The following is a 12,174-nucleotide window of genomic DNA, read 5'->3' on the forward strand; positions in this document are numbered from 1 at the left end:
CTTTATTATGGCCAAAACTTGACAGTACTTTAGTAACACTGATATGACGGTGGCAAATTCTCTTGGTGGACTTCAACAAATGGACAGCGGCGATGCTGCTTCGTTCATCATTCATTCTTAACCCTTAGACCGCCGACCGGTAAATTTTCAATTACTCGCTGTACGCCATGCGTTTTTAGCGATATAATTTTTTGACTACTTACTCTGTTTAACACATCATTACAGCCAAAATACTCAATTTTTATATTTTAAAATTATATATGTATGATTAACATGGTTTAAACATTCTAATTATATCAATAAACAAATATTTTTAGTCGTATTGTTGGAAATATGGAGTGAACAAAACTAAATCTATTCGTTGGGCCGCGAGTTGGCTCGCGTACACACACCTACACACACATGAACGCGCGCGGCACTATACAAGCGAACGACAAGCAGGGTCATGCTCACACTGAGACAATTTTAATATATAAATCTGCAACGCATTTTTTCTTCGTCTGACCTACATCCTGTTATAAAAATTTACAAATCGACAAGATTTCTTTGATGCATACAAAATCACATATATCGTACACAAAAATAACCCTAATAACCAAACCGTTTGTTTTTGATCAATGGTGTTTGCAATTGGTTGTTGTTGAAGGTTGTCATATTTCTTTATATATAAAAATAATAAATAATAAAACTTAATAGCAAGATACGATGTTACATTTAACTATATATAATAAGATGTATAATTTATAATATATACATATTCTTCTTCTTCTTCCACGGCACTACAACCGGTGATCGGTTTTGGCATTTCCACCTAATAGGGCTTCTAGATATATCTTGAGTTTTAGTATGTATTCCGATATTGTTTGCATTTTTCCTGGTTGTAATATTGCACATTCCAGCTTCCAAAATTGAAGTCCAATCATTTATCTAGATTTCGATCGTCTAGGTCAGGGGTCGGCAAAGTGCGGCTCCGGAGCCGCATGCGGCTCTTTGGCTCCTTGAGTGCGGCTCTGGCACAAATATCCACGGATATTTGTGCAATTAGCCCGGGCGCTAATTCTGGTCAAGTGTCCTTATGTCCTGATTTTCTGCTTCATAACAAGGTTCGATGGTTATCAAGAGGGAACGTTTTAAAACGTTTCGCGTCCCTATTGCCAGAAATTGAAGCATTTCTCCTTGAGAAGGGTGTTCACTATCCAGAACGTACAGACAATCAGTGGATCCAAAACTTTCATTTCATGGTAGACGTTACGTCTCATCTAAATCAGCTTAACCGTAAACTACAAGGGAAAGGAAACACATTTTTTCGATGTTAGAAGAAGTAATTTCATTCGAAAACAAATTATCCCTTTTTACTCAAGATTTTGAAAGGGAAACATTGTTTCTCTTTCCGAGCCTGCTGAAGCATCGCCAAGAAAATAATTCCTCTATTGCCAAACACCATTTCAAAACAACAATTTTAAATATGAGAGAAGCATTTCTCAGCAGGTTTCAGGAGTTTAAAAACAGCAAAGTGACCTAAGCATTCGTCAAAATTCCTCTTAATGCTACAATAACTAAGTTTAAATTTTCTTCTTTTGGCATTGACATTAGTAACTTTGAAATACAAATGCAGGATTGAAAAAACGAGGAAATATGAAGCTCTAAATTTCACCGTTTTTGTATTAATTTGGAAATATTGGAGAAGAACGAATGTGATCTTAGTTCACAACACAAATGGTCTGCTTTAAAAGACCTGGAGATTGAACACATGATCATTTTCAACGTTTGGAATATTATTCTTGACTCTTACGATCAGCTGAAAAATTTTGCGTTTGCTGTTCTTTCCCTTTTTGGTTCTACATATTCATGCATCAACGAATAAATCTTATTAAGTGTGAAATCAAGTTTTATTCAGTGTACCCGTAATTTAATGAAGGTCTAAAATTATAATAAAGGTTTACTAAATTAAAAAACATATTTGGCTATCAAAACTTTTTTGAATCGTTGTAATGTACATATTTGGCTCTTCGGCCAATAAGTTTGCCGACCACTGGTCTAGGTCATTATGAATCGGGGCGGATTTATTATTTCTTTGTGATTTTTTCATAACTATTTGGATTTATCCACGTTGGTTGGCTTGCTCCATGATAGAAACCCTCCTCCTTTATCCGGGCTTGGGACCGGCAAGAGTGCAACATATCTACACTCCAGGCGGAATATGTAATATATATTACACACACACACACACATATATACAATAAATAATAAACTTTTCGACCATCGTGACGCATTGGGGTAACCTGTTAAGTCACGATGGTATTAATTTAATGTAAATAAATAAACACATTACAAATAAATTATAAAATAATAGAACAAGTAAAATAAAATGATTCTACGACAAGGAATCGTTTTTGTTATTATTATTATTATTTAATATTTACTAAGAGTTTTTATTGATATTTTATTAATTATATCTTATTTATATTTATTAATAAGTATTTAATAGTAATTATTATTATTATTATTTAATTATTACAAACAATAAAAACCAATCACAAAAACAGTTGACAATATTAAAACAGTCGAAATAACGTATAAATATATTCACAAGTATTTACAAATCACAATTATCATTGATATATTGATGACATAATTTAATTTCGATTCATAAATTAAAGTATAAAAAAATGAATTTCCGCGATGCGTTTGTGCTAACCCTAAAAGTGGTCTAAAGAAGCACGATCGAAACCGCGCGCGAAATACAAACGACTAAAATTAAGGCGTGACTTTATAATTATATATACCACTGTTTCATCGCAAATTCTATAAATAAAATCACTGAAATCGTTTACTAGGAACTCAAACTGATTTTTAAAACATATATTGCCAACTTTTACCTTTCCGTTTCTTTAAAAAACGAAGGTTTTAACGAGCGCATCATATCATGCGCTTGGCGTTAGACAGTAGATTTAGTTGCGCATGATATCATGCGCTTGGCGTTGAAAGGATTAACTATATTATTACTTAACTATATTTATCCATTCTTAACTATATTAAACTATTTTGGGCGACGGGTGGCAATTAGACACAGATTGAGCCGCTGCAGTAATGTTTTATTGATGATATGCGTTGTATATATGGTTATTTAGTGGATGCATCCGAACGCCCGGAAGATTGCCAGTGTAGAGAATAATCGTCACGCCAGTGCTATTCAAGTGCCGCAAAGGTTTGGCCATAACAAATCTAAGCTCTCACACTGTATTTCAATAAAATACTACACGAGCGGGTTAATCTGTGTCTAATTGCCACCCGTCATCATCCGTCCGACAAAACTTAAATAATCAATTAAGTTTAATATAAATATGTTTGAAAATTTATGTACTCGAGCTAATGTTTATTATAGGCAAAACATGTACTTATAAATCAGAAGACACTGCTATGAATCAAGATGAAGCAGTAAATTAGCCAACTGAATTTTTAATTCACTTGATTTAGCTGGATTGCCACCACACATAATAAATGTAATGTGTGGTGGTAATCCAGCCGGATAATAAATTTATTCAAACGATTACAATTTCCAATTAAACTGGCGTTTGCAATAACGATAAACAAATCACATGATTAATCGTTGCAAGTGTGTTGTTTGAATTTGGAGAATCATAACATTTTCATTTCTGCCTTTTAACGTGTCACGTTGATAATTATATCGTTTTTTGATTAAATTGTATTTTTTTTTAAATGGCAATATTTTATTAAGCACTCCGTTGGCAGCACTGGCTGTCAAAACATTGGCTTTGGTGCCGCTAGAATAACCTCTAAACGTCAATTTCAAGGGCTCAAAATGCCAATTCCGAACAATCAAGACCTCTCCGACGAAGACTATATAATCCTGGAGGCGAAGAAAGCCCAGGATCCGTACACCGCGAAAGCTTGGATGTTAACAGCCAAGACTTTGTACCCTACGAATTTTACTGTGCAATTTGAAGCTTATCTGATGGAAAAAGCCGCTGGCCGAATACAAGAGTCGGCCGATTGCTTTAGCATCTTATTAAACACCCCTCAGACGCCGAAACAACTATGGTCGGAAATTGAAGCGATCACTAACGCCTTGAAAGAATCGGAAAACAGCTTTTTAACGCAGATATTCGAGCGAATGTCGCCGGAGGTGCAGCACAAGATATTAATTTCTAGTGCAGAACACAGCGACGACACGATGGAGCATTGTCGCATTTTACTTTTACTTTTAAAGCGATTCCCTAAAGCTGTCTCAACACACGGAGGCCCTCTTGTTGAGACGCTATTGAGTGCTGAAAAACATAGTTCAGAAAACTGTTATACGCGTCTATTAGTCGTGGAGACGATACCGTTGCTCGAATTGCCTCAATCGCCGAGATTATTAATACGTTTATTGATCCGTGCTATAGATTTTTATAATACTTACGTATACGACGAACCTGAGTGCGATATTAATGAACCTTGGCAGAAGCTATATAACGTCTTAGAACTTACCGGTCGGCAGTTGAGCTGGGATAGTTATTATTACACTCATTCAAATAGTTTAAGCAAAGAAAACTATTTCCAAAAATTGCTGTTTATAAGAAACGTCGAAGATTGTAGACAGTTGATTTATTGCGGTACAGTTCATCTCTTGAGAGCTCTGCATGAACATAATAATAAGAGGAGCAATCAAATTTTATTAGAGGCGTTCTCCGATTCCGAGCTGCCGGTGTCGAAGAGAAGAAAAGGCGAAGTTGAGGTCACCGGCGGTGCTTCCAGTATATTTTTAATTGCGGCCAACTGCTGGGATTTGCTTCAATCGAGCGATTTACTTCGACGGGAATTCACTAAATTGACGAATCAACTGCAGACAAAACCGTGGACTGGGACTTTCATGGACGAGATCGCTCTATATAGAGGAAGATTCGAAGAGGCTCTGCCTCCTGTCGGCGAAATCAAACTCAGCGCCAGTCTCACCAGAGCCTCTATTTCGTACGCTCAATCGCAATTTCCTTTGTGTTTAGAACACGCCTTAGTTGCATTCACACAACTACCGATAGTCGAAGGACAATTAGAAACTTTGCTAATAACTGGAGGATCTCACAGACACGTACACTTCCTTCCGTTGACAAAATCGGCAATCGTACACTATTGCACCAAACTTATATTACACTCGATCAAAGCCGCAAGTAACATAATCGATCTAGCTGCCGGTAATATGATTGTATTGTTGCAATTAGATTGGCCGCAAGAGCAGCCGCTCTTTAAGCGATTGTTGGACGCTATCAAGCAGAGGGGAGTGTTCCATTACCCGCTGTTTCAGGCGTACGTTATCAATATAAACATACTGGAAGAACTGACACACGTGTGGAGCGAACCAAATGGTAATTTCATTCTGGATATACTGCCAAATGCTCAACAGCATTTGGGCCAGAGACGGATCGGTACAAGAGGCGCCGATAAAGGCGTGAAGGAAGATATCAAACAGGCGTTGAAAGCTCAAGTTGCCAGAAGCAACGAATCCATACTGAATTTAATAATACAATTTATAACACAAGAGAGAATACATCTTTTGCAGAGCTTTGTGATTTAAATAAACTTTTTTTAATACGTTTACTTCAATAATATAAATAATTTTACAAACATACTAATTATATTATATATAACATACATATATACTGGTTTGTAACCATTTTCGTGTTTGCATTTTGTTATTAGCTACAATTTGATAAAAAATAAGTATAAATAGAATTTAAGGGAAAAAATTAAAAATTTTAATTTAGGAAACAAAACAATAAATCAAGTGATAATTTGAGTAGATTTCATAAGAGAACTGAAACCATTGATATGTTGTCTTAAATGTGCATAATATTAATAAATGTATTTTAAATGTAATAATAATAAATGTGTATCAATTTTTAATATAATATTAAATTAAGTTAGTGTATCATATCATTTTTTACATTATAAAAGTATATAAATCGAGTATTAAATGAATAAGGATAATAAATACAAAACAAAGTAAAAGTTACTGTTTCATTTATTTACATATATTGATATTTATGTTTATTTCGCACATTCTACTCCTGCATATTTTTAAAAATTCAAATTTTTAAACAGTTGTCGATAATGGAAAAATTGCTCTTTATTTTGCCCTTATATAATTTATAAACATGGGGAAACTACAGTATTGATACGAACAAAAAGAAATTAAGGACTCATAAACTTCAAACAATCGAGACAAAGATGGAAATAATTAGACATTCTGAAAACGGTAAATCTTTTGCTTCGATCGGCCAGTCGCATGACATAAACAGGTCTACGATATGTTCAATTTTGAAAAACAAGAATAAAATTAAGGAATACGTTCAAAATTCTGGAAATATATCTTCAAAGTTTATTTCCAAAAGATATGGCATAGTGATGGATGAAATGGAAAGATCTTTGTCATTATGGATTGATGATCAACATCAAAACGATGTTCCTCTGAATGTCCCTCTGACGTAAAAATAGACAGGAAGTTTAAATTAATAATTGTAACGCAAATGCGAGCATGTGACTCGAATTTTTCTTTTACCTACTACCGCATGACCGTCTTCGACAATTGCAAGAAATTATTGTAAACAATTAATGAATTGTTGGGATCAACAAATAAATTACTGCTAATGATCGATACTCTCCATAGTCTTAACAATAGTACCCAAATTCTTTGCCATTTTTCTTATTTTTTAATAATAAAAGTCAAAAATAAAATATCGTCACGCTTTCGCGCCTTAAGTAAAATTGTATGTAAATAAATAATCCTTATAATAAATAAGATTAATAATTATATAAGTAGAAGAATCCACACCCACCTATTGAACTCTCGCTAGTCCAAAGGTTAATTATCGTTCTACACAGATAACGAAACCGTATCAGTGCTGCTGCGTGGGCATTTTTGTATCTTGTAAATTTGCACTTACGACTTTGCGATTAAACAAATAATTTTCGTGTAAGACAAGTTCTTACATAATTTATTTACAAAATCTGAAATATCAGAAATTTTGATATTAAGCCCAAGAACTTTAAAGAAAAGATATATGTAATAAAAAAACATTTATTTTAAAGTAGAATAGCATCACATAATTTATGACGTTTACAAATCATATCCAATGTAATAAACGAAATTGTAAATTAAAATTATTTAAAATGTGTGATTAAATATAAAATCTGTTACATACACTTAATTAAATCTGTACATTTTAATATTATATATTATGAAATTATAATAATTTTGAAGAAGTTAAAATTATTCATCTTATCCGTAGTCATGTCAGTCAAAAATAATATACAATTTTACTAATTTAAACGCTCAATTCGTCAATAATATTTGAAAAAAATATGTACAATTAATAAAATAATAGTCATTTGTACTTGTAGCAAAATATATAAATGAACAATACGAGGGTGAGTCAAATGAAAACATTTCAAGTCCAAATCCTGTAAATTCGCAGCATTGTTGCTTATAATTTGAAGAGGGGAGAGAGTACGAATCAGGCATGCAACACGAAAGCATAGCAGAAGCTTGAAATATGACAAATAAAATGTCAGTATGGTGATTCATGTCTATCACTCCATCAAGGCTACGAGTGGAATAAAAAATTGTAAACGGTGCGAGTTCTGTAGCATACTCCTATTGGTCTAGTAGTAATCGAGCAAGAAAATCACCAAGTAACAGTGAACTAAACTGTTACCAGTGCGACATATGTATTTATTTACAAGAATAATTTTGAGCTGGATGTGAACCCAATGAAAATACAATATATATAAAAATGATTGCAATTAAATAATATTTAATGGTTTCATTTGACTCATCTTTGTATATATTAAAGCTCTTTCTTGATTACTATTTTTACATATGTACATTTTGAATGAATATTTTAAGTTTTTTTGAAGACGGAAACGATCGCTTCAGTCGTCGGCACGGCTGCAGTGGCGTAGGGAGTCAACTTCCACTTTCTGATTCGCTCCTCCGTCGACGGCCCGATAGCGACGAGATTCGCTTGATCCAGATCGTACGAGATTTCTTTTAAAATTGGAATTACATAATCAACGCCCGACGGACTGAAGAACACAATGTCGGGAGGTATTCCTTTCAACTGCTGCAGCCTGACAAAGTCGTTCTTCAGAGAATGTTTCATTTCAGTCGTGTAAACGGTCAGACATTCGAGCTCAATCTTTGCCTTAGCTAACTTGGTAGGTAGGATGTCTTTTCTGATATTTCCGCACGGAAATAGCAACGGTTTAGTATTATCGAACGACTTCCGCTCGCTGATTATGAGCTCAGCCAGTCGATCCACATTACCTGTGTCGGATCCTTTGCATGGGAGGCGCAACTGAACGTTGACTATGTGCTCAGTTGCCTTTCCGACCACAAACACCGGTTTTTCCTTCCATGTGTCCAAGCCCGTCGAAGAAACGGAGCAGCACGCAGAGGCGGCGCGAGGACTCGTCAATATAAGGCCTGCGTGCTCGTTCTTTACCAGATAGTCGCTTAATTCCTCTAAATTTATCAAGTTGAACTCCAAAACCGGCAAAAATACGGGACATAGGCTGTTGGAGTCGAACGCTTCGGTGTATTCCCGAGCCTTTTCGCGCAATAACAACACGGTTCGCATGATTTTGCAAATTCTAACTCAAATTTTTGCAACTGTCAGATTTCTACGTTGAAAATATACGACATTACCATAACCTAACAGCTGTCAAATGACAGTCAGTGCTACCATATGAAAATGCAACAATTATTTTGTCAGGGCTGCCAGATGGTAAGACATAACGAAATAAAATATTTTTAAAAAGTTTAACCCTTAATCCTTTCAACGCCAAGCGCATGATATGATGCGCAACTAAATCTACTGTCTAACACCAAGCGCATGATATGATGCGCTCTTTAAAACCTTCGTTTTTTAAAGAAACGGAAAGGTAAAAGTTGGCAATATATGTTTTAAAAATCAGTTTGAGTTCCTAGTAAACGATTTCAGTGATTTTATTTATAGAATTTACGATGAAACAGTGGTATATATAATTATAAAGTCACTCCTTAATTTTAGTCGTTTGTATTTCGCGTGCGGTTTCGATCGTGCTTCTTTAGGCCCCTTTTAGGGTTAGCACAAACGCATCGCGGAAATTCGTTTTTTTATACTTTAATTTATGAATCGAAATTAAATTATCTCATCAATATTTCAATGATAATTGTGATTTGTAAATACTTGTGAATATATTTATACGTTATTTCGACTGTTTTTATATTGTCAACTGTTTTTGTGATTGGTTTTTATTGTTTGTAATAATTAAATAATAATAATAATAAATACTATTAAATACTTATTAATAAATATAAATAAGATATATTTAATAAAATATCAATATTAACTCTTAGTAAATAATCAATAATAATAATAATACCAAAAACGATTCATTGTCGTAGAAACATTTTATTTTACTTGTTCTATTATTTTATAATTTATTTGTAATATGTTTATTTATTTACATTAAATTAATACCATCGTGACCTAACAGGTTACCCCAATGCGTCACGATGGTCGAAAAGTTTATTATTTATTGTATATATAATATATATGTGTGTGTGTGTGTGTGTGTGTAATATATATTACCTACATATTCCGCCTGGAGTGTAGATATGTTGCAATCTTGCCGGTCCCAAGCCCGGATAAAGGAGGAGGGTTTCTATCATGGAGCAAACCAACCAACGTGGATAAATCCAAATAGTTATGAAAAAATCACAAAGAAATAATAAATCCGCCCCGATTCATAATGACCTAGACCAGTGGTCGGATAACTTATTATCCAAAGAGCCAAATATGTACATTACAACGATTAAAAAAAATTGAGAGCCAAATTTATTTATTAATTTAGCAAACCTTTATTATAATTTTCCAAATCAACACAATGACGTTCAAATTTAGAGCTCCATATTTCCTTGTTTTTTAAATCCGGCACGTAAATGCCGGTGGACATTTGTGCCAGAGCCGCACTTAAGGGGAGAAAGAGCCGCATGCGGCTCTGGAGCCACACTTTGCCGACCTCTGACCTAGACGATCGAAATCTAGATAAACGATTGGATTTCAATTTTGGAAGCTGGAATGTGCAATATTACAACCAGGAAAAATGCAAACAATAGCGGAAGAAATTCTAAAACTCAAGATATATCTAGAAGCCCTACAAGAAATTAGGTGGAAAGGCCAAAACCGATCACCGGTTGTAGCGCCGTGGAAGAAGAAGAAGAATATGTATATATTATAAATTATACATCTTATTATATATAGTTAAATGTAACATCGTATCTTGCTATCAAGTCTTATTATTTATTATTTTTATATATAAAGAAATATGACAACCTTCAACAACAACCAATTGCAAACACCATTGATCAAAAACAAACGGTTTGGTTATTAGGGTTATTTTTGTGTACGATATATGTGATTTTGTATGTATCAAAGAAATCTTGTCGATTTGTAAATTTTTATAACAGGATGTAGGTCAGACGAAGAAAAAATGCGTTGCAGATTTATATATTAAAATTGTCTCAGTGTGAGCATGACCCTGCTTGTCGTTCGCTTGTATAGTGCCGCGCGCGTGCTTGTGTGTGTAGGTGTGTGCACGCGAGCCAACACGCGGGCCGGCCAATTGATTTAGTTTTGTTCACTTCATATTTCCAACAATACGACAAAAAATGTTTGTTTATTGATATAATTAGAATGTTTAAATCATGTTAATCATACATATATAATTTTAAAATATAAAAATTGAGTATTTTGGCTGTAATGATGTGTTAAACAGAGTAAGTAGCCAAAAAATTATATCGCTAAAAACGCATGGCGTACAGCGAGTAATTAAGAATTTACCGGTCGGCGGTCTAAGGGTTAAACAAGACTAGAAATCAGCAAATATTTTTTTCTAGTGGGATCAAATAATAAATATTTTAGGTACCCTTACTTGAATACCAAGAAAAAAACATCGCACAAATTGTAATGTAATAATAATAATAATTAGGTGACAAAAAAACTATAATTTATTGAAATACAGCCATACTTACGAGAAGAGTATTTTTTTAAATGAATGTTTCGCAAAATTAGAGTTTATATTAGTACATACTCCCCAAATCAAAATTTATTGCAAATGATAACGTATTAATGCTGACCTGTATTGAGTTTTTACGTATTTTATATTTGAATATTTATTTTTTTACTGGAATGTGTTATCATATATATACATATATTATATAATGGGCCGGCGCTGAGTATATGCAACCGATTCACTCACGCAGAACTCCACGCTCCTAATAAAAATTAAAAAAACATACTTTAATGTTATTTTTATTACATAATATGAAATTATAATTCATATAGCTACATTTCATCCTCTTAAAATACACGATGAAATCAAAATTGTGTGAATTCTGGAGTCGGTTTTGTTGTTTCAGAATTTATGTGTTTGTAAAATTGGTATACTAGACAAAACCGGCCTTGTGCTCCGACAAAACTACATCGTCAATTTTACGGGGCCCACGGAACCCTCGTGTAAAAGAAACAAGGGCCAGAACAACTTGAATGTTTCGATTCTTTGAATTATTTTTTAACTGTGAAGAGACCAAAATATTTTTAATCGAGCATAGAACGAGACCATGCTATGATTTTTTGTTATTTTTTTATGCATGTACACAAGCGCATTTCCTTCTCAGACCTGATGACATCAAGGCTTCTCAAACGTTTTCACTAAAAAATTCACTACGTTACGAATTGTTCGCTCATTAGGACGATAAAATTAAGCATAATCTTCTCTTAAATTTCTATACACAGAATTGTAATTTATATAGAACAATTTTGATGCGTTGAACGGCGGTTAAGCGATCCACTTCGTAAGTGTGTTGTTGCAAACTAACATCTGACACTTTGAACACACGCGATTATTGAAAAAGTGCTGCGAACATAAGAAACTCGAATTGTATCACCTTTGCGTACATAAAACTCCGAGAACATGTTTCTGTACATATTCTGTAAAAATTTACTTTTTCGCACGTCAGCAATTTGGATTTCAATTAATTTTTAATGTAAACTCCTCAATTGTACGATCTACGAAAACGAATTAAATTTACAGCTGGCACAATTGGAGGATTTAAATACTATTTTGAAGTCT

The 12,174-nt window shown here is 33.8% G+C and overlaps 2 protein-coding genes across 2 annotated transcripts; one reads left to right on the forward strand and one right to left on the reverse strand.

The window, feature by feature from the left end:
• Positions 1-3,725: 3,725 nt before the first annotated feature.
• Positions 3,726-5,626, forward strand: IntS10 (integrator complex subunit 10). The gene has a single exon (XM_088203802.1). It carries the CDS (start codon positions 3,824-3,826, stop codon positions 5,570-5,572), a length of 1,749 nt encoding a protein of 582 aa, XP_088059928.1. The 5' UTR covers positions 3,726-3,823; the 3' UTR covers positions 5,573-5,626.
• A 1,435-nt stretch (positions 5,627-7,061) lies between these two features.
• LOC148226031 (uroporphyrinogen-III synthase-like) lies at positions 7,062-8,758 on the reverse strand. Its single transcript, XM_088203796.1, has one exon. It carries the CDS (start codon positions 8,634-8,636, stop codon positions 7,899-7,901), a length of 738 nt encoding a protein of 245 aa, XP_088059922.1. The 5' UTR covers positions 8,637-8,758; the 3' UTR covers positions 7,062-7,898.
• Positions 8,759-12,174: the final 3,416 nt, after the last annotated feature.

Source organism: Plectrocnemia conspersa, unplaced genomic scaffold, assembly GCF_051122295.1.
Source record: "Plectrocnemia conspersa isolate PC_06_02 unplaced genomic scaffold, ASM5112229v1 ptg000014l, whole genome shotgun sequence".
Lineage (NCBI taxonomy): Eukaryota > Metazoa > Arthropoda > Insecta > Trichoptera > Polycentropodidae > Plectrocnemia > Plectrocnemia conspersa.

Coding starts and splice junctions, on each gene's coding strand:
- LOC148226031 (XM_088203796.1), bottom strand. CDS start 8,636: ATGCGAACCGTGTTGTTATTGCGCGAAAAGGCTCGGGAATACACCGAA.
- IntS10 (XM_088203802.1), top strand. CDS start 3,824: ATGCCAATTCCGAACAATCAAGACCTCTCCGACGAAGACTATATAATC.